General features: G+C 50.5%; 1 protein-coding gene across 6 annotated transcripts; it reads right to left on the bottom strand.

The window, feature by feature from the left end:
• Positions 1 to 574: 574 nt before the first annotated feature.
• Positions 575 to 22885, bottom strand: DDI2 (DNA damage inducible 1 homolog 2). Of its 6 annotated transcripts, none has more exons than XR_005626344.1 (10): positions 22687 to 22885; positions 18186 to 18315; positions 17005 to 17235; positions 14989 to 15115; positions 13060 to 13187; positions 12400 to 12528; positions 11587 to 11690; positions 10998 to 11187; positions 3690 to 6728; positions 575 to 3245 (listed from the first exon to the last, which is right to left on the bottom strand). XR_005626344.1 is itself a non-coding variant. In XM_039697420.1 (10 exons), the coding sequence occupies exons 1-10, from the start codon at positions 22822 to 22824 to the stop codon at positions 3175 to 3177; spliced, it is 2487 nt and encodes an 828-aa protein (XP_039553354.1). In that variant the 5' UTR covers positions 22825 to 22885; the 3' UTR covers positions 575 to 3174. The 6 variants fall into 6 exon arrangements, 5 of the variants coding, with proteins under 5 accessions (XP_039553354.1, XP_039553353.1, XP_039553357.1 ...); XM_039697420.1 differs by having other exon boundaries at positions 5490 to 6728; XM_039697423.1 differs by lacking the exon at positions 575 to 3245 and adding an exon at positions 6813 to 6875 and having other exon boundaries at positions 6586 to 6728.
• Between the last annotated feature and the right edge of the window lie 242 nt (positions 22886 to 23127).

Below are 23127 nucleotides of genomic sequence, written 5' to 3'. Positions count from 1 at the left end.
GGACCTTAGGGTTAGTGACTATGGCCCAGGTTTCAGAGGAGGAATATCCTCTAACCCTCCCTGCTAAAACCTGTTCTACTATGTGACACTAAGAGAACAGGACTTCAAAAAAGCCATTTCTAACTAAAACTCTAATGAGCTTTCCAGAGCTTTAAATGCCAATTTTTTTTAATGTCCCAAGAAATTAGCTTCCAGCTCCAGAAAAATAAATCTCCATCTGCTAACTGGGCTGGAAGTGAGGTATTCAGGTAAGAGACAAGGAGTGTCCCATTCAATTTCCCAGCAGACAGTGCCATGACCTAGTGCTACATTTTATGTTAACTCTGATGCTTTTTCAAGTCCTCCACAAAGGACCCAACAGCACATCCCCAAAGAAAGGGAATACAGGAATTTCATAAGTCTGTTCTCAGGCCCTCCCAACTGGAATAATTTTACACACAGATTTCTACTCATTCTATTCAAAATGGCAGCATTTATGTTCCAGAAAATCCACTTGCTTTGGGAAAAAAGGCAGTCAAGGATTTGAGTGCAGAGCTGCTAACCTCAAAAATACAGACAGACCAACCAAGCAACATTATGATAAAGTGTTTATTCTTTTTTTTTAAATATCAAATTTTTTTACACATAATTTGTTGATAAACAGTCCCCCAATATTAAAAAAAATCAAAAAAGAATCAAGTGTGTATTACTTTGGGCAGAACCACATCCCACTGATGACACACCCACTCCTCTCTTCAGCCGCCCGCGAGGCCGCAGCGTGTTCAGCCCACAAGAGTCAATGACACAAAACGCAACCAGCTTTAGGATTCCTGAGTATTGATTCCCTCAAGTTCCCTAAGTGAGTCTGTAAAACTCTGAAGCATCAGTCAAAGTGTGACCCAAACTGCTGCGCTCTGGATCATGGACTAAGCCTCGTCTACACAGTGCAGGAAGAATCTCGAGCGCTCAGAGGGGAATGATGTACATGAAACTGACCTCGTTTCCCAAGCTGACTTCCGAGAGAGGCAGGCAGAAATACCTCTGGATTTCTCCTCTTTGAATTTCTGTTAGAGTTCTGGGGAGCCATTTGGCAGGAAGTCCAAGTCTGGTGAAGAAACCTCTAGGACCTGCTCCTCCTTTTGTTCGTCAATGGCATAGTTTTATAGAAAACTGATCTGAAGTTGAGCATTCAGCAAGTACACTTAAATATTGCTACTTCTGAGAAGAGGAGACAGCAAGAGGGAGACATGGAAGAGGGGAACATGGAGGATATACAAGGTTAACAGTCCTGGAGACCGAGTGTCTACATAGAAAGTTAAACATACACAGCAAGGAGGCAGAGATTGTCACAGTAACAGCGTAGCTCAGCTCCGTCCTGCAGCAGGTAAATATGCCAGGGACAGTCACCAGAAATATTCCCTCCTTTTGTCAGAACTACCCATGCCCAGAAACTTCCACATGTTGGGATTCCACTAAACATCACCCCTGTGTTCACGTGTGGCCTTGTGTACAGTCACCAAGAGGCCAAGTGAATTAATTCAGTATTTTTAAGGAAAAAAAGTAAACCTCAGAAACCAGGAGTGGTTCCAGGGCACACCCAGAAAGAAGCTCTACAGACCCACATGGTGCTGGCAGCTTTACAAAGCAGCTTCTGAGCACTGCTTTACCCTCTAGAGCTGGACTGCTGTGGTGAAATCCCTTTGTTAAGTGATGTGACAATAGGACACTGCAGCAGTGGTTAATGAGGAGGGGGGAAAGATGAAGTGCCTGATTTTAGGCCAGAATACCTGGCTCCTTGGAAACATGAACAGCTGTTGGTGGTACTTCTATCCCCTGCTGTAGCCAATAAGCCACAGCACTCTGCCATCCCTCCTTTCCTAAATACTGCCACTCTGTGGGCCAGGTCAGCACAGGGACCAGCAAAGGGACAGCTGAACAGAGGATGTGCATGTGCATGCAGCAGAGAGGACACACGTTGAAACAAAGACAACTTTCAGACAGCGTTCGCTAAAAACACATTCTATTACATTTTATTTTGACCTGAAGTACTCACCACTGCCCAGTTTTATACTAGATCTTGCTCCTAAAAAAATTAATCACTAATTTAGCAGCACATAGCCATTCACTCAAAGCAAGGCTTGAAAATGAAGAGATTTAAATCACCAGGCTTGGACCTACTTGATAAAAGAGTTTTAGAAATATTTATCAGTTGAGAGTCAGGGTTTGTTTCTAGCAGTTTGGGGAGAGTTACCCACGGAATTCTAGCACTATGGATAAATGCTTCCATACAGCTTTGGCAGAAGGGTGGGATTCAAAACTTATATTTGACAAGGAATAAAAGTGAGCATTGAAGCAGATTGGCTGATGCTCTAAAGCTTTTATAGCATAAATTCTGTATGCACAGCCTAAGTCAGCATGGCCATGAGAGCAGAGCCTGTCACCAGCTTGGTGCAGAGCAGCACCACTTGGGCCAGCTGAGCAACAGCTTCTAAAACAGAGAGACTGATACAAGGGGCTAACACTGAGTGGCCAACACTGAGTAGCCAACATCTGCTGCTCCAAGCAGCTGGCAGTACATCCACCCACAGGCAAAGGGTGCAGGTCAGCTCTCCCGCATCCAAGAGAGCCAACCTGCCCCTGGCTCCTGTTAGTTTGCTCCCAGGGCCACCTCACCAAGCCCTGCAGTGTCAATCAGGAGCAGATTCAGCCATCTGAAGTCGCTCTGGATCTGGGAGTCTCATTCTGCTGCTTCTGATGGTGAACCAGATGCAGACAGGAATGGGTCTGATAGATCCTTTTTCCTAAGGCTTCTAGAGAGACCTGCTGACACTGTACTCCTGTACCAGCCCAAGCTTGCCCTTCACAGAGGGGCTTCTGCTGATCTGAGGTGCTCATTTGCAAGGAGAATATTGAACCAAACCTTTGCCAGGGGTAACTCTATCACCTGCCCAGTGAAGATGAGAAAGCTGCAGCCTGGCCCCAGTAACTCATTTTGAGCAGAGCCTCAAGTGAATCACTGGATGCTGCTCCAGACAGCCAAGCACTGCTTCCCACATGGAGCAGTGCCTGCTGCTGGCATCACAAGCAGAGGGATGTAAGTCAAACCTGTCTGGGAGCTCCAGGTCTGGATGGTACTGTCCCAGCTCATGGAGAAACTCCATTTGACAGCAGAATGCCTTAAATCCCTTCATTACTTCAGAGGATCTCCTGGCTGCCCAAGTGTCTGAGGCAAATCTGACACCAGCACTCAATGACAGCACAAACTCCTGTGAGGTGACAGATGAAACCACATCAGTGTTGTTTTTAAATGCCACCTGCTTAAAAACAGCCCAACACACACATAGGAGACCTGCTCAAGCAACAGGGAACACAGACACCAGGACACAGGCCTGAGACAACCACAAGACTACATGGAAGCCATGAACAAAAATGTGTCTGGTGCTGCTGAGCCATCACTCCAGGTTTAGCTCAACGTGTCAAGTTCAAGACAAACATCTAACACAAAGCCACTTCTGAGATTTGCAAGTGGGACTGAATCAAAGCTCCTACTTAAAATTTTGCTTCAGCCACACCTTCCTTTCCCTTCCCCAGCCCTGACAGAGTTTTGGGGCTTTGCAGAGCATCCCAAAGTAGTTCTCCCCCCTCAAAAAAGCATCTGGAAAGGGCTCAGAGCACAGCCTTGGTGAGGCCTTACCACTCAGGTGACTCACCAGAGACATCCCAGAAGGCCACGATGGTTGTAACGCAGAAGCCACGTCAGTGCATTTGTTCTGTGACCCCTGCTGGGGAGCCCTGGCTCTTGAGGAGCTGCCAGATCAGCACCCCCAGCCACCAGGCTGACCAACCCCAGACATCCAGACAAACCACAGAAAGCAGATTCTTCCTTCTTCCAATGACAGCCCTGCTTGGAGCCACTGAGATGAAGTTCATTCCTCCCCGGGCACGGGGAGATTGAGAGCCATAACACACAGCTGGTTTGTTAAACAAATTCATCATTAAGGTTCAGCCTTAAACTGGTTGAGCTTGTTCTTTTTGCATGAGGAAAAATATGATGTGGGCAAGGCTAGAAAAAAATGTAAATACTCCTTTTCCCTCCCCCCCCATCCCTACAGTTAATACCAGCACATCTCCAAATAAGTTAAAACCTATCTTATAAATTTTGGTAGCACCAAATTCTATCCCTTCCCTTCTTCTATCCCCATGTTGTAAACTGGAACACACTGGCCCAAGAGCATCACAGAATATTCTGAGTTGGAAGGGACACACAAGAATCATTGAGTCCAACTCTAAATCAAAGCATAAAAGGGTTTGGCAAAAATAAGCATCATCCTTCCCCATGCACACACGAAAACCCACTCTCCCAAAAAACCCTCATTCCTCTGGCAAAAGCCTTACACATCCAGGAGCATCTACACACCTTTAGTAGCTGCCAGAATAATTTCAACAGCTGGGTGCTGGATTCCAAGGAGCTGCAGCACATCCAGAGTCCACACTGGACTCAGTATGCACCTCCCCTCTTGTGCACGTGTGGCCAATTCCCATCACAAATTGCTTTGTGCTGGACAGGGCAGTGAGTGCAGTGGCTGCTGCTTTTTATTTGTAGCATTGGAGGTTATTCTAAAATCATACATTTAAATAAAACTAGTAGTTTTAATCCAGTATGCATGATTAAAAGCTATCCTGTCCACACAATGCAAGGACGTTTTCTTTCCTTTCAAAGCCCAAATCTAACGAGTGAAACAGAAGAGATGTGTTACTTTGGCTGCAAATAATTTAAAAAATCTGGCTCAACATTCTGCTCGTCCATTGTGGTGTGTAATTGAGATACTCCTGTGGAAGAAAAGATCCCCCAGTCAGCTCCCTCTTCCACAGTTACGTGGGAACAACGATGCTCTTGGCTAGCAAAATGAGAAGAGCAAGATCTGCATTTCCACCTGCTTGTTCCAAGGCCTGGAGAGCTTCCTGTGGGGTAAAACCAGCACCGAGGATCCGGTCGACATCAGCCACAGGGAAAGCAGGGGGTGGAGAAGCCCCTGTGGTCAGTCTGGTGTAGGCAGCTGGGGGGCTCACTGGTGGTTCCTCACTCCCACCCAGCAGCCACGGACCTGCAGGAGTGGCACTGCCACTTCTCCCAGGTGCTCCTGTGAACAGGCACCGAGCATCCTGTGGTGCTCCTTCACCCGAAGCAGGTGTGGAGGAAAGAGGCATGCTCTGCTCCAAGGCTGGACTAGGTGCACTCTGAGAACCTCCTTCCAAAACCTCCCTCTGCTCTGGGCCCTGCTGGGTGGCTGCAGAACTCAGCACGACCACATCACTCTTACCTGAACCCTTCTGCCTCTCTAAAGCATCTCCCCCAAGCAGAGGCTGCCCAGCACTGACGGGCCCGGTGCTGATGTGCTCTCTGCCAGAATCACAAGGCTGGCTCCCCTCTGCTCCTCCACCCTCAGAGCTCATCTCAGGGAAGGAACAGCTCTGCTCCTGGCTGCCTGGATCCAAGCCTTTCTGCTCACCTTCAGGAAGTCCCTCCTGCTGCCCTGCTGGCTCTCTCTGAACCATTTCCAGCTGTGACACTTCTCCTGAGGCAAGGATCTTGCACTCTGCTTTCCGACTGATAACCAAGAGTTTGTGAAGCTCTTTCAAGGCTGATGCTAGAGGGAAGCATGGCTCTTCTGAAGGTCTTCCTGCATCCGTGTCCAGCTGTTGAGTGCTGGAGGAGGAAGAGCTGTCTGCTGCCAAATTAGCCAACTCGTGAGACTCTGCAGGAATTTCACTAGTGCTTCCAGACTGCAGGACATCACTGGTGGGAAGTGGATCACTCAAGGACGATGGACACTTGAGCCACTCCACCTCCATGGAGAAGGCCTCCGGGTTCGGGTTGGAGATACGTCTGTTCTCAGCCTGCTGCTTCTGCTGCCTTGCTGAGCTCTGTGCTTCAGCTGCAGCCTGCTCCACTGCATCTATTTCCATGGAGGCTTCCACGTGCACATGGCTACAGGAGGCTGACAGCTGGATACTCCCTTTCACACAGGAAAGACTTGCTTTCTCCAGTCCATCTCTCATTTCCATGGGAGGATTTTCTGGCTGTTTGGCTTCTGCCACAGCAGGTTTCTCAACCCCACCAACACAGCAAGGTGGTTCTGGGTTAGTTGTCTCAGTTTGCTCCTCAAGATGTTCCTTTTCTGGCTCTTTGCACATCCGATGGTCTGTGGGAAGCTCACGTTTTTGCTCCTGCTTTGAAGACAGACAGACCTCTTTATCCTGCCTGTGCTTGGTAGCAGTGTCATCCAAATGGACTTTTGTCACTTCCAGAGGATGTTCCTGACCATGATCTTGTTCTTTAGCATTACATTCCTTTAAAATGTCAGCACTAAATGTTTCTTTGAGTGTCTTCTGTGAAAGGCCAGCTGGATTGGAGCAGGTTCCATCTCCGGTGTGCAGAGAGGGGTCATTATTTGCCAAGGAAGAGCTATTGGAATGATGCTGTAATACCAGAGCATGTTCTTTTTCTGGGGTTATCTGGTGTTCAGGTGAAGAGTCAGAAGTCTTGACGGCTCTAGGATCAATGGGCTCTGCAAGGCTGGATTCAGATGAGCAAACTGAAGCAGGGGCAGAGACAGAACGATCAAGTAACTGATTTGTGGGATTAGAGATCTTGGAATTTAGTCCTGAAGACTGGACTGGATTTTGAAACCCATCAGAAGCTGGTAATGAGGGCATTTCCAGTGAGGTAGTTTCTTTGTCACTATTCTCTATGGAAGACAGAAGGAAAGGAGCAGTCAGGACACAGCAGAAGCACCGTGGCAGCACAAACTGGAACGGGTGGCTCTAAATACCTGGTCTGTGGCCCACTCCAGCTGCAGTAAACACACACTACATGCATCAAGGCTTCCGACGTTCTGTTTGGATTAGGAAACAAACACACCAAACTCGTGTTAGCATTCAGAGCACACAGCATGCATGGTTACAGTCCTGCACAGCTCCCCTCCTGACTGTGCAGCACAATGGCATGGAGGCTGCAGCAGCTCCTGCCTCCCAGAAAGATTCTGCCTGGCAAATTTGGCACATCAAGGCAAGAATAACTCTGCCAGAGCACAATTTAAAGGCTGTTCTGTACTGTCTGTGCCACAGAGCAGTCTGTGGGTGATTTGTGTTATACTGACACTTGGTAAACTCTACGCAGTATAACACACGTGTCTAGTGCCACTGGTCTGTTCTGCCTTTGCCTGGAGATACTCAGGAGACACATTTCAGGGATATGGGAACTGATACAGCAACACAGTTCTTGGGCTGTGCTCCCAGCAGTGCCATCAGACCTGAGAGAAGGTGTCCAAGAACCAGTGGGCTGCAAAAGGGAAGCATACAGATTGTAGGGGGAAAGAATTCCTCCAAAAGAACTGTTGCCCAAGGCTGGGAAGAGCAAAGCAAAGGAGAAGACCCAAAAGTCAAGCCCAGCTTGCTGCTTCCTTGTCCTCACAGAGAGCAGATGAATTGCAGATCACTATCAGAAGCACCAAACATTGGCTGTGGTTATCAGGGGCGATTAAGTGACCTTATCTTGCTGACAGTCTGATCTCGCTGATGTATCAGCACTCTTGTGCTCATTAAATCACTCACACGACCTTTGCAGGAGTGCCTGTCCTGACCCCACAGCTCTGTCTGCCCAGGATCACACACCCAGGCTCTGTGATTTGCTGCCCTTTCCCTTCCCAACCTCAGTGGTCTTAAACACACACCACTGGTTTTCCTGGAGTCTCTTTTTACAGTTGTACTGGGGCACAGCTTACATCCCTACACCTCCAGCCACAATTCCCTTTAAATTCCATGGCAGAAATCTGCCTTTCTGTCCTCAGCCTTTTATTCTCTGTTAACTAAAACCAGTGCAGTACCTGCTGTGACACCACCCCACTGCTCATCTTTCCTAAGGGTGGCAAAGAGCTTTGTGACAGAGGATATGGATGAAAACCAGAGGGATCCTTTCTGTTTCTAAGTGGAATGATAACATTCATGATCTTTGTTCCCAAACCAACCCTTCAGGGAGGAAGCAGAACTGTCTTTTGACCTGCTGGATCACTAATTAGGGTATGATCAGACACATCAGGGATTTGCATTTAGGCAGCAGCAGGAGCTGGTTTTCCACCAAGCTCTCCTCAGTGTCATCCTTCTCCTGGGGCAGGCACAGGAGCTGAGTCCCAGCCCCACCAGGGATATTGATGCAGTTAAAACCAGGAACAAACTCTTCCCCACAAAGTGCACTATCAGGGATAAATAAATTCCTCTCTGTACCAGGAACAGCCTGAGCTGTTTGTGGTGGCAGTGACTTGGACTGAGGCTGCCTGGATGAAAAGGTGTGTGTGGGATGAACTGCCTGGCTACACTTGCTCCTCAGCAAAACAGCTCCAGTTTTGCTGCCAGGTTTGTAAATCCTCCATGATCACTGAGTTCCCCAGTGGTGGGAAATTGGCACAAAACAGCATCAAGCCCTCAGAGGTAAACAAGGACGTGGAGGTCCTGGGTCTCAGTGAACCCCACCACCACCTCAGCTGCCTTCCATAGATGCTGAACCACCAGCAAAGCAGCTGACAGAAATCATGAGGCTCCCTAAAGTGGACTTCAGGGGATTAAATAAAGCTCAAGGATAATCCAGGTGCATTCAAAACAAGCACTTTAATAGCCTCCAGGTGCAGGCAGCCATTTGTGTTGTACCATCTCCTGGAAGGCAGCAAAAATTCCTCCAGTTATAAAAGAACACACGTGTTGTGGGGAGCTGAGCTTCTTTGGAGGTGCATCACATTCTCTTTCTGTCCTTCTTCCGTTTTCTGTTTTTTCCTTTCTTGGTTTTCTTGGTACCACCTAGCAGCAACTCAAGTTTTGGAAGAGAGAAAGAAGGAATGTGCTGACATTTTAGGATACAGCCAACAAAAGCCTATGGGCCAGAGGCTAGTACTGTGTCTAGAACTGTCAGGACTGTCAGAATCAATCTGAACAAGAGCCAGTTTAGTTCTATACCTCAGTGTTCTGTGGGCGTTAAGTGAACACAAAAATGGATTTCCTATTCCCATAAATCTCTTACATTCCTCTAGGGCTCAGCATCAACAGAAAGTGTCTGAGTGCTGACTAGCCTGAACAAAGCCTCATGGTCCTTAGAACTATATGTGGTACATAAGCAGCTTGGATTTAAGCCATTTCAGGCACTTTTCTGTTTAAAAAACTTGTCTAAAATGCTTTTATTGTAAAGACTCATAGTTTGGGCTGAGGTTTGCTTGTTATTTAGCTCTTTCAACTGAGAACTAAATCAAACCAACCATAATATCTGCAAAGCCTCATCCAAAGTGGAAATGTATTCTGAAAGCTAACCCAGGCTCTACCAGGCTCCAGGTTTCACAGGAAAAGAACTAATATTTACACCTGCCAGGCTGTGGGAACAGCCAAAGCCCAAGCTCCTGGGCCTGACCTTTAGTGACATCAAAACCCCATCACAAGGTCAAACCCATGTTTGTGTTTCTCTCTGCTGGCTGCAACTTCAGTTAATAAACATTCAAATTTGGCTAGAAAAGTCACACATTTGAACTATTTCTTACTGATTCATTAAAACCAGACCTTCCTTCTCAGGTTTTTTACAGTTCTAGAAACATATTCTTAGGATGGAAGAAAATTGGCCAAAAGGAGCAACAAGTGCAGTTCTGTGCTCCCCTTAATATTGTCAACTTCATTATTTGTAAATAATTGCTCACTCTTTGGGTTGTCAAACAGTAACTGGAAGGTGTTAAAGAAAAATTTCAGTGCATTTCAATATATTTAAATTCAATATATTTAAATATAGTTATTTAAATTATATTTAAATAACCATATAGTTAAGTATTATAAATTTTAGTATCTAATAGATATATAAATATACATATAATAGATGGTTAAATCTTTTTTTCTCATTTCAATTTTAAATAGGGGCACGCTAGAGTCATCAAAAATTAGCAAGAAAAATGCTGAAATCAACTTGATCAGCTTACACCTGACCCAGCAAAGAGTTCTACATGTGTGTAGGAAGCAGAATTTACTGCGTTCTTTCAGAGCAAAAATGAGCAGTAAAACTCAAAGGTCTCTAGAGAACTCTTGGATATAAAATGTTATCTTTAAAAGTTTTGGAAAAGGCTTAAGGAATACACCCTGAGGTATTCACAGCTTCTCTGGAACAGCAGGGAGAAAAGAATGAGTTTCCCCTTCAGCTAAAAGCTGAATTAAGGGAGGAGTTGAACAGAAAATTTGAGTTTCAGACTGGTTTTGGCCCATAGTTCAGCTCTCAGCTATTTGACTGAAAATAAAATCACTTTGCTCAGTTTTGCAGCCACCAGAACTCCATGTGGCCATCTGTGCAGCACTTGGATTCCAGGGACACTGGAACAAAACTGCAGGAGAGTGAAAGTTCTCTTTGCAGGTCATGTTTAAGGCTGAGGATGTGAATTCAGCTTTTGAACTTCAGAGCAACTGCAAGGAGGCAATTCCCCCTCCAAGGGCACAAGCACCATCCCAGGGAAAAATGCTGAAATGGCACGAATTCTAAAAATTGTCATGAACTTTTGTCACTGCTACAGCTGCTCTATTTTTACGTGGTGCAGCCAATAAGAGCAGGGTTTTGGGAGCCTCCCCAGAGCTGTGCTCACACGAGGCTGGAGCAGCAGCACAGCTGAGCCACATCCCTGCCGGGTGCTAAATGTGATCCTGGCCACAGACAACCATTAACCTCCACAGCTTGAAGGCCAGGAAAGCAGAGCAGGTGGGAAGCTGCAGGGAGAACACCAAATAAACAGCTAACAGTCCCGAGTGCCTCTGTGCAGGTTTGGCAGCCCAGAAAGGAAGAGAGAAGTGCACTCAGAGGCCACAAGCAAGAATAAAGCCCCTTCTCTCCACCCTTTACTGGCTCATGCTGCTCCCAGGAGCTGGAATGGGGAACTGCTCACAGACATCCTGACATGCAGCAGAAAAAAACGCACAGATTGCTATTTCAAGTGGGCTCCTGCTGGTACCTGCTTCCTCTACAGATTTCTGTATTGCCTCTGCGAGCTCCTGGTCGGCGATGTCCTCGGGCCGCACGTCGTCGCGGCCCGCGCCGTACGCCAGCCGCGCGCACTCGGGCAGCTCGCCCTCGGGCAGGAAGGAGGTCTGTGAGCCCGTGGTGCCAATCACCAGCACGTTCTTCTTGAGATCAATGGAGCACTGCAAGAGAGCATCCACACGTCAGGGACTGCGGAGAGCCAGGAGGCTCCCAGGGAAAAAGGGAGACACGAGGTCAGGCAATCTGCGTTCAACAGAACGGCTCACAGCAGGTAAGGGTGGGCCAGGAGTATCAACTCTAACCAAAGGGCTCTGTCTGACTCAATTTGTAATAAATCATTCTGTTGGAAAGCTCAGAGCATCTTTGATCAGAGCAAAAAGCTCCAGGCAGCAGCCAGATACCCCAGAGCTGTCCATGATGGATGTGCTTCCAGGCTGGAAGATAATCCACCATCAGCTCTCCCCAGGAAAATCCTATGAATTCACAGGCCAGGCATTTATGTTGCATTTCTCACTACACCTGCAAGAGCCAGGTAACTGTTTCAGAAGAGGTTTTGATACCTGATGCCTCTTAAGCATATCCAGTCCTAGGAGCATGTCCATGGGCTGCTCTTCAAGGATTGAGAAGGAGCACGCCAGGAAATCCCCTTCGATCTGCACCTGAGCTGAAACACAAGGCAGAGAAGTTCCCACTACAGCACAACAATCTGCTTTCTGCTCTTCCACCTGGGAAGGGAAAGGTCTGGGAGAATCTGAATCCAGCACTCTGATGCACCGTTTTGGTCACAGAAAGTCTGGCCCTGTGCAAACCCCAGGACTGCCAGGCCTGCCTGGTCCCAGAGTAATTATTTTAAAAGCTGATGTGCCCGAGAACCTCCAGTCCTACTTCTCTGACCCTCCAAGCTTGAGGGGCTACAAACAGTTTATTAGAGCACAAGTCTAAGCAGCAGCAAAGCAAACAGAATCGATTTTTCAGTAATAAGGGCAGTGTCCTCCATCCAGAAAAGCTGCACAAGAGCACAGAGGCTTTTCTTTCCAAAGGAACAGCAAACACTGCACTGTGTGGGAGCCCTTCCTGAGTAGCTCACCCAGCCCAGCAGTGCCACCTGTACAGGGAAGTCGTGGTGGTTCACGTTCACCTTGGGTTTTGCCCCCAGAGAACGTGTCCTCTACGTGTGCAGGAGCTGGGACTCCCTCACCCCCAAGTGTTACAGCATTAAATGAGACAGAGTTCTGTGCCCAAGACAAACAAACACATTGCAGATGCACTTTGACTTTGCTCGTAGCAATTACAGCACCAATCCTCAGTGCCAAGATTGCAGGAAATGCAGCCAAACCCCTGCTAAAGCTGCCCCAAAAAATCTCAGTACTTACCTAAGTGCACCCTGCCAATGATTTTCTGTGTCCCAACACCCTTAGCAATGCCAGCCCACCGCCGATCCACCAGCCTCATGATGTTGCACCTTTCAGCACAGGCTTGGCTCATGATGGTCATCTGGGCACCTACCAACAACAGAACTCGTGTTAAATCCTGATGGCTCAGCACAAACTTTTATTTTCTCCTGGAAGAACTTAAGATCTGGCACTCAGTGGCTGGGAAACCAACCCACCTGCCCCAGGGCATAAAGGCTTCCTGTGAATCCCACTCTGCTGACCTGGTTGCCCACACATGGGTCAGCACTGATCATTACTGCAGGGATGGAACAACCCCAAGAAGTTCCCCTTGCAGGATGTGGATGGGAACCACCACATTAAAGGCGTGTGAAATCCCCCTGTCTGCAAAATGAGATCAGACACACGCACATGACAGTGACCTTTCAGGCATGGAAGTCCCAGGAACTCTCCCAGGATCCCTAATCCAGGGTGTTCCCACACTGCTTCTCCCAACAATCTGCTCTGCTCGCCCAGGCTGTGCTCAGGATTCAGTAAAGTGCTCCAAAACCTTGTCATGCAGTGCTTTACTGTAGGATCTTTTGGGAAAACTACTGGAATGTTTACTGTTGCCCTCAGTAATGGAGAGTGTGGAGAAAGCACCTGAGTCCACAAAGGCTTTCACGGGGTGTCCATTGACTTTGCAGTTGATGTAGAGCATCACCACCTGCCCAAAGCTCTCGGGGGCCTCTTCCATCGCTATCGTCATGTTCTCTTCAATGTTTTGTTGCCTGAATTTTGTGGAGAAGAGAGAGAAATACCAAAATTTCTGTTACCCAGACCTTGTAACATCCCTCTGATTCACAGACTGACCTGGAAATCCCACCTGCTGCTGCTCACCTTACAAAGACACATTTAAACCACAGCAAAGGCTGCTTCCTGAGTGAAACACAGACCTGAGAGCTGAAGATTGCTAGGAATGATCTCAGGTGAATCCAGAGACACTGAGTCACTCCTCAGCAGCCACTGCCCCTTCCAACCCCTGCCTAACTCAGACCTCAGCTCCTGACAGCCTTGTGTTGCCAACAGGAACCTGAGGTCCATGTTAACCTGGAGAACTCAGAGCAAAAAACCTGTGGATCCATTAGTCATGCCGAGGGTGCATGGAGGTGTTGCCAATAGCTACATCACTGGAATCCCACACAGCAGCTGAACATTAAAATCCTCAGGTTTCCCTGGTATCTTTCCTTTTCCAGGCATAGCAAAGGAGGGAGGTGAGCAAAATAGCAGAAAGAACCACCACGAGCACCAGCCCTTGGTGCAAATTCAAGCCGAGAGAAAAATGCTCTTCAAGAAATCCTTCACAGCCCCAGGATAATCTTGGAAGTAAGTGATGGGTATCTGTAGTGACTGCATCCAAAACAGGTTTATCCCCACCAAAAAGGGAAAAAGGCCTTCAATTCTGATGCCATTTCATTTTTCACTGAGTGGGATGTGAAATCTGGGGATGGTTCAGCCCAAACAGCTGCAGAACCTTGGGCACATCCCCTTTATCTGTCCCTTATCTAAGGAAGAAGAGAAGCGTTCCTGTGCCTCTGAGCAATGTTTCACTACCTACAAATATCTATTTTCTGCATTGCTGAATGTTTATCTGGCACCAACACCTTGTCACTTGTGATGTGAGAGCACTCCTACCACCAGGGAATTTTGGTTCTGACCAACGATGGTTCTGTACCAGACACTGTTTTCAGGAGAAAACTGACTCCAGGATTTACCACTCAGCTAAGAAACCAAGCCTCAGCCCAACACAATTACATCTGGAAGGCAGCAAGAGGGAGCGAGCTGATGAGCAGGATGCATTTCTCTCATCAGTGAATTAGCCAGACACAGAACAATTAGCAGGATGCAAAACCAAATCTCGAGGGCAGCTGGGAGAACAATGCTGTGTTGCTGGGCAGAGCTCAGCTGGGAGACAGCACCAGCCCAGCTCTTGGGTTCAAAACAAGCCCCAGGCACTGGACTCAAGAGGAGATGTGCTTTCCACAAGTGCTCCAGTCTCAAGAGTGAAGCAGCTCAGACAGCTCCTGAGACATCACACACACAGCACAGACAACAGTGCTGTCACCTCGTATCACACAGTCCCAGAACAGTGTGGGCTGGGAGACGCCTTAAAGCCCACCCAGTGCCACCCCCTGCCATGGGCAGGGACACCTTCCACTATCCCAGGTTGCTCCCAGCCCTGTCCAGCCCTGAACACTTCCAGGGATGTGCCACAGCTCATCTGTCACAGATGTGGAGAAGCCACAGCTTCTCTGGGCAGCCTCTGCCAGGGCCTCCCACCCTCACAGGGAGCAACACTCTAATCTCAGCAGGACACATCTCAAGGATGGGGTGCACCTCCATGTTCCCAAACCCCAACCTTCCCATGTGCAAAGGTGGCCCAGAGCATTGCCCTGCAAATAAACTCCTCGGTACAAGGAATGTGCTTAGATTCTGCCTTCTCTGAGGAAAAAACACCATGGATGGAAGCACAGAGCAGTTTTTTCTCCCCAGAGAGAACCCCAATGCCTACAAGCCACTTTGGTTTGTTACCTTATGTCTTCTTCTATCTTGGCCTGTGCCTCGAGGTCAAAGGGGTCAGCGGAATAGAGCCGGATCCTCTCCTGCTCGCGCCGGGCTCGGTCCTGCTGTTGCTCCAGCAACACCCTGGTGAATTTCTCTGCGGGAACAAGGAGATAAAGAAATGCTTTTTACTGGAAATTACTCTTGCAAATCAAATTCTGGCTCAGCAAATGCTTCTTTTGATGCCAGCTGAGGAATAGACTCAGCAGCACAAAGAAAAAAGCTTCCTCTGAGGGCAGCATGGAAGGACCTCAGAGGATCAGTGGCAAACTTGGGAACCTGCCGAGATGAGAAGCAACTGGACAGAGCTCACTCTCCTCGTGTTCCTACCCAAACACTGCACAATCAAACTAAATTTCCTGGCACATTCATTTTTATAGGGAAAAAAATTTAAAAACCACACAAAGGCTAATGTGTGGCTTTTAAATGACAAAATTCCTTTCAAACCCAAGGAACACAGCAAAAACAGAGGTTATAATCCCTAAAGCTGAATGCCTACCACTGGAACCAGGAGGTGTTACCCAGGTCCAAATGCACATTTTAAGATCACAATTTTTAGATTCCCACTTTCCAGATGGCCTCTGGCCATGTTTTACTACTTGAATGGGATCATGTACGTCCCCAGAAGGACTTGGCAGTCTGTGCAGGTCTGCACACAGGGAAGGCTTGGGTTTGCTTCCAGAGATGCTGCTCCCAGGAAGCAGCCCTGCCTCAAAGGCTGTTATGTGCTCAGGGAGGCGTTGGGTATATTTGACTGTTGGATTTTTGAAATCAGGCTTCTGTACAGCAGGTGCCTTCATCCAGCACAGCCACAGGGCACGGATCTATGCAGATATTTGGGAATCCAAGCTGGAGCTGAGCTGGATCTGTTCCCAAACACTGCCAGTAGCAGCAGTGCAGCACAGCAAGGAAAAACCAGCCCAAACCACTTCCTCCTGACAGCCCAATGCGGCAGTTTGGGACTGAAAATGCACATCTGGGTCAAAGCTTGATGTGCACAGACCAGGCAGAGCAGCAGAGGAGCCAGTTCTGGGTGTCTTGGGCTTAACCTCTGGTTTCCTGTGCCAAGGGCAGCACCCCTGCTTAAGGTGATGGGGAAAACTCCCAGCAAGATGTGTGAAAAAGCCTGAGAGTGCAAAGAAAGCTTCAGCTCTGGAGATGAACTAAAGGCAGAGTTAAAAACAGAACAGGCTGACAACGTCCATGGAAGTTCCTCTCTGGTTTCTTCTAACAGAGAGAAATCACTCAGATCTAACCCTGAGAGTAGATAAAATCTCCTGCTAGAAGCTCCTTCTCTTAATTTATTTCTCCACACGCAACAGGATTTATTTCCCAACTAAGCATCCTGCAGAGGTGCAGGAGCTCATCTACTGCAGCCCAAAACTCCTCTCTTTTCACACCTGAAGGACACCAGAGTTCAAATCTTTCACGCCAGGGAGAACAAGGGACCAACATCAGCTACAGAGGAAGTGAAGGACAAACAGACACTTACAAGATTAACAGAAACTTACACATTTATGACTATTCTATTGAGAAAGTTCCCAAAAGACACCATTTTCTTGTTCTTTTCCCTCTCCCTTTCTGCAGTTCACTTCCACAGCACAAGATCACTATGGACAGAGCTGGGTTTGGAGGGTGCTGCTCTCTGCTCAGTCCCAGCAGGATGTGGGATGCAGCAAACACACCACCTTTATTGGAAAATGTGCAGTAAGGACTGTCGTAGTGTAAAAATCAGGAGCTGAGTCACTTGTGTTCACAGACATCCAAATTGTCTGTGCCTCTGATATTTCTGAGTAGCAGATATTAAAAAGGATATTAAAGATGCCAAGCAGGAGAAACACACCCAGAAATGGAGGACCTCTCCCTTGAGTGCTGCCAAGTGGCACCTTTTATCTGCACCACCAAGGAACGTGCAGCACATCCCAGCTCGTTTAACACTCGTTTAACACCCGGGGCTGCCCCCGCCCAGCCCCAAGCGCAGCTCACCGAGGTCCCCGCTCAGCAAGGCCTCGGCCAGGGGCGGGTTGCGCTCCTTGAGCAGGGACAGCTCGTGGGGGTTGGCCAGCAGCATCTCCCGCAGCAGCGCCGGGTTGTCCAGGCCCTGCGGGAAGGAGGGCGCGTCCGGCGGCGAGGGGCGCGGCCGCTGCGCCGGCCCCGGCGGCTGCTGCGCGGATGTCCCGGGAACCGCGATGCTGCTGAAATCGATCCTGGGCAGACCTGAAAGGAAGGGCACAGGTGTCGGTGCCTCATGGTGGCAGTTCTGCTGGGAAAAGCACGGGAAGGAAGAGCTGCCCTCGATGCTGCACGAGCAGCAGTTCGTGATGGAAGCACAGCCACGTCCCCAGGTTACTGGGTTAGCAACGCTGGTGCATTTATGTAACTGGTCTCGTCTGTCTGCCCCATTTCTAATCCCCTGAAATGCACTTGCTGACTAGTTATTCCCAGCTTCACAAACGTGAATCCCTCATGGAGGGGCTACAAGGCTAAACCCACTGGCTCTGAGGCACTTCAGAGTCTCCTGGGTTAGAAAAAAGCAGGGGGAAAAAAAAAGTAGTAACATTCCTGCAGACCTGCATTGCAGGTACCCATCCTCCAGCTGAGCAGGACGAGGACCTCAGCAATGCTCCCACACCCTTCTGAGCCTGTGGCACCTTTTTTAGGGATATTTTATGTCTGGGATTTGCTAGGAGCGGCTGTGGAAGGCAGGACAGAGGTGCAGGGCTCCACTCAGGCATTCCCAGAGGAGCCTTTGGCATGCACACAATTAAGCCACTGGGTTTGGCAAGATGTGGCTTCTCAGGGAATCTGCCATAGGACAGGTTCAGGACACACGTCCATAGAGGCTGTTCCTGGGTCTGAGCCATCACATCCAGCAGGAAGGGAACTGGCAGTCGCAGGAAATTCACACACCTTTACCAAGCCTGTTCTGAACCAGTCACCTCCTCACTGCTTCCACACTTCCTCAGAGGAACAGTAAAATGGTGTTGGATTCCTCAGAATAAAACACTACATCAGAAGCCCTCTGGGTCATTTACAAGCCCTCTGACTCACCTCCACCCCTCAGCACTTTGCGCAGAAGGCGCTAAAGGACACTGACAGAGCTGGTGCTGGGCAGGTGCTGATGAACCCTGCAGGCTCAGGCAGAGCTGGCACGGAGCCTTTCTCACCTGGGAAGCGCATGGAGGGCCGCGGCTCCACCGGCTCCTTCTGGCGCAGGATCACCACGTCCCCGTCCTTCAGGCCATAGGAGGCCAAGGACCTGTTGTTGTCGGTCAGCGGCCGCTCCGCATAAACGATCTGCGCCAGGCACCCAGCAAAGGTAAAACAGAAAGCAAGACGTCATTTTGTTATAGGAGAAGAAAAAACCATTCCAATAAATCCTGTGGATCCATCTGAAGCTTCAGAAGGGAAGGTGTGATGTCCTCACAGGCCTGGCCTCAGGCATGACAGGGCCTCGACACATTCCTGGTTGGACAACATGGGCTTGGTCTTGCCAAAATCCAGCTGTGGCACCACAAAGAAGGGCTGGTCTCCTTTGATCAGAGACCAAGATCATTAGAGGGAAGCAAGTCTTGACCAGGACTGTCTGTCCACATTCTCAGACTCCAAACTCCAGGATTACACAAGCCACAGGTGTTTTCTGCAGCATTCCCTGCCACAAGTCAGCCCCCACTGACCCTGGACAACTGCAGACATGCCAGCAGCACCAATCCAGGTGGATCCAGGGATGAGCCAGCCCAACATCCATCATTCTGCCTCTTGCCACAACACAGCTCCCCAGAATAACCAGTTTTACAGGGACCTCAATCATTAGCTCAGTGCTTTCCAGTTCACTCCAGTGATGCAACTCTCCAGACCCAGAGCACCCAAAGGCTCTGCTCCCAATACTGCCATCAGTCCATGCAGAGAATTAACTTCTTGTGACTACAAAACACAGAGTCACATTCATTTCTACTTTGATAACCTGGTTTAACAAGGGGTCCATGACTAAACATAAAACCACTGAGATAAAGGTGAATAATCCCCAAGGAACATTTCCATGAACATCAGACCTGTAACACCTACAGAGGCCCTAAGTTGTGGGAAAGCCCAGAATGTAACTTAAAGCTGAAGAGGAGTTCCCAGAAATGGTATCTGGCAACACAAAGGTTTCTGTGCTGTCGCTGGAGCACAGCGAGACCAGGAAGATCAGCCCAGCCACCTCCTGCCCTGGCAGCAGCCCAGAGCATGGAGAACTTGGCCTAAACCCCTCAGGCACACGATCAGATTTCACAAATACCACCTTGTTTAGCCAAACCTTGTCTCTTTGGGGCTGGAAAAGGCCAGTTCAGCAACAACATGTTTGCCACAGGTCGGGGCTGGCTGAGCCACGTGGGAGGAGCTTTCGCAGTCCCGGCAGGGCTGGGCTGTGGCTCTGCCTGATGCTATCACAGGGAGCAGATCCAGCAAGGTCCAAAAAACCAATCACTACAGGTCTGGCTGACACTACAGACTTTCACTGCTTCACTCCAGCAACTCCAACATCTTACACAGACTCTCCCTGCGGCACCCCAGCAGTGGAGACCCAGCAGCAGCAGCAGTGCAAGGCAAGACAAGGCAGGAGGAACACAAATGACCAGAACCCTGTGAGGCAGCAATCAGAGATTTGGGGAAATGCCTGATGAAACCAGGCACGAGCTTCCTGCCTCCTCCCCTCCAACAGAGTGTGCAGCCTCAGCGCTGCCTCACACCCCGGGTCCCTCCCAGGGCCCATGGGCAGCGATTTGAAAGTGAGTGGCCTCCACCCCACAGGCACCAGCGAGGTCAGTGGTGCTGGCAGAGCCCACAGCCTCTCACGTTACCGGCCTGAGGCGGTGCCGCCGCCGCGACAGCCAGCGTGTCATAAATCCCAGCTGCACACCCAAATCTGAAATGGCACATTCCCTGCGCAGACACTCTGGAAGAGACAAGTTAATCAGTTTAAGTGAGGCTTTACCTCTGTCATCTTGCTGGGATTGGATTTATGAGCGTTCGGCCTTACATCCCAGACAATGAATTAAGCGCCTGGCATTCGCCACGTCCATTAGCAGCACAGATTAATCCACTCCTGACCCATTCTGCCCCAGTCTTAAAACAAACTGATTGGATTTTGCTGCCTTTTGATTGTCTGGTTGGTGGCAGCTCTGCCGGCTGGCAGGCACCAGACACGGGTTCTTCTGGAGGTGACTCAGACAGGGATGCAGGCACCGATGGATTCATTGTGCACAATGCCAGAGGGCAGAACCTTCCTGTGGAGCAGGGAACCCCAGCCAGGAGTGCTGGGTCCCACCTGCAGCCATCAATCAAGCCAGCTCCTGGGGCCATCAAATATTCCTGAGCATGGCACAGATGGAGGGCACGCAGAGAAAATAAATGAGGAGAAGGAATGAAGAGTGTGGCTCTGCTGAGAGCCTCCTGTCCCCTCTTCCCTGGCCTTGGTGTGTGGAGGAGACTGGAAAGTCAGATTATTTCCCCTCGCCTTGCCCAGCTCCTCTTATCACCACAGCCACCAGCAGCTGCCTCTGTTATCTCAGACCTGTGCCCACAGCGTCCCTTGGACACCTCACAGCTCCCTGCCCCACCCCAAGCTGCAGCACCCGGAATTCACTGCCCAAACCAGCAGAGAACAAGGCTGGGATTAACCCTCCTCCACATACTGAGTGGTTTACTCCACCCTGCATGACCCTTACAATGAAATTCATCCTCTCTAGTGCCAACACAGCGCCTCCAATGCAACATTCACCTTGGCTGAGGAAAAAGGGCAGAAAACGGCCAAGTTTGGTAAATGTAAAACTGCCTATTTGTGATTTAACAATGCAAAATCCTTCCACACAAGGAGCTGCTCCTCTGATAACTTGTATCTTTATAACTTTCTCATAGAATCACTGAGGCTGGAAAAGCCCTCCAAGATCATCAGGTGCACTCCCCACCTTGTCCCCAGCCCAGAGCACTGGGTGCCACCTCCAGGCCTTCCTTGGACACCTCCAGGGATGGGAATCCCAAACCTCCCTGGGCAGCCCCTGCCAAGGCCTGGCCACCCTCCTCCCGTGAAGAAATTCCTCCTGATGTCCAACGTGTTCTCCCCACTGAAGGTCCTCAAAACACCTCACAAACAGCAGGCAGGAAGAGGAGAGGGAGGAGTGATAAATAACAGCGTGGCAAGCACCGCACGACGCGCTCAGGATGATGCACGGGTGGCAGATGGATGAGCAGAAGGAAGGCAGAGGTGGCTACAAAAGCGCAGCGCTGCTCCCCTCGCCTGCGGCTGGCAGCACCCAAACCCCAAACAGGTCAGCTGGGCTGGGAAAACTCAAACAAGGAAACTCCTGACAAAAATACACAGAGAAGTGACCCCTCGATACCCTAAACCAGACCCGGAGCTGCAGGTCACCATGACACAAGGGACAAAGGTGACAGCCAGGAGTTTATGCTCCAGTTCATGGCTGGAGATGTCGAAGCCACAGCAGAGTCCCCCCTGCAGGGTTGTCCCCACACCTGGGAGCTCACTGCTGGCTGTGACACGGGAGGGTTGCTGGGAACCGTTGTGTGAGAGGGGTTCACCCTTTACACCTGCCCAAAATCAAGAGTTTTCTCCCTAAAGGAGGATTCACCCTACCTGATTCCCTGCCCCTGCTCTGAGACTGTTTCTCTGTCACCACCAACCTCCCTTTCCAGAAAACAAGGCTCTCCCAAGGCAGAGAGAAAGCCAAACGTCAGGAACCTGCTGGGTGAGGGACATCACAGCCCCAGGGCTGCCCCTGCACCAGCTCCTCCAGCGCTGACTAATCTTGGCTTGGCTGGAAAAACACTTCGTTAATTTAGACTGGGAAAAGGCTCGGGAAGCAAAAGCCACCACCGCCGAACTCCACAAACTCTGCCAGGCACGGCTGGCGCCGGGGAAAGGAGCCGACACCGCCCTGCCCAGGACAAACGGGGAGGAACGGCCAAACTCGCGGGACGGGACCCAAACCATGAGCAAAGCCAGACAGATGGCCCAGAGCCGCCCCCACGCAGCCTCCCCCGCGCCCTGGCACCCGAGCGAGCCCTGGATCCCGGCTGCAGGGGGATGTTTGCTGGGAAAACACCCGGCCGTGCCTGCTCGGCCCCCACACCTGTGTGGAAAAAGGGAGGAAAAGACTCAATGCGCCCTTTCCGCCCAGACCGGGCAGGGCTTTGATGGGATAAATAAACGCTTTCCCGAACATTTCAGCCCCGTTTCTGGGGGGTCTGAGGATACCACGGGCCACCACCTTCCCCTCGCTCCCACTCCTGCTCCCCTCGCTCCGATTCCTGCCCCGCTGAAGCATCAAATTCCTCCGAAACCTCAACACAAAACAAACCAAAACAAACCCACATTATCTTCTCCCTTCCAGCTGCGCGGCGGGCGCGGACCGAGCCTTTCCCGGAGGGGCCACGAGTCACCGGGGGCTCGGAGCCCTCTCCCGAGCGGCTTTTGAGGGAAAAGCGAGGCGTTTCTCCCCAGAGGTCCGCGAGGGGAGGGACCCACCGCCCCAAACAACCCCAAACAACTCCGGATGGCCGGGGCGGATCCCGGGACCCGGCCCCGCGGGGCGTTTGGCCACGGCCGCTGCCAGCCCGGGGGACCCGGCCGGGCCCTCCCCGGCGCTCGGGGCGGGGGCAGGCCCTGACCTGGCTCTCGGCCGCCGGGATGCCGGACTCCAGCTCGCAAAGGGCGCGGAAGTTCTGCAGCTCGAAGTCGGCGTCCACCTGTAGGTTGAAGGTGATCTCGGAGCGGTCGCGGCGCAGGCAGAACACGGTGAGCAGCATGGCCGCCCCCGCCCGGACCCGCACCCGCCGCCGCCGCCGCCGTCAAGCGCCGCCGTCGCAAAGCGCCCGCCCCGCCGGTCAGGCGCCCACGTCAATCGGGGCCGCCCGGCCAATCAGAGAGCGGCGAGCGGGAGGCCCCGCCCCCTCCCGCGCGCCACGGGGCGGGGCCGGAGGGGCCCGGGTGTCACCGCCGGGCCCGGTGTGCCCGGGGCTGCGCTGGGTCCCGGTGCGCCCGTGCGACCGGGGCTGCGCTGGGTCCCGGTGTGCCCGTGTGACCGGGGCTCCTCTGCCCTCCCGGTGTGT

Source organism: Passer montanus, unplaced genomic scaffold (genome assembly GCF_014805655.1).
Source record: "Passer montanus isolate IOZ18808 unplaced genomic scaffold, ASM1480565v1 scaffold118, whole genome shotgun sequence".
Taxonomy (NCBI): domain Eukaryota; kingdom Metazoa; phylum Chordata; class Aves; order Passeriformes; family Passeridae; genus Passer; species Passer montanus.
Note: the sequence above shows the minus strand (reverse complement) of the source record. Positions and strands in the feature narration are given on the sequence as shown.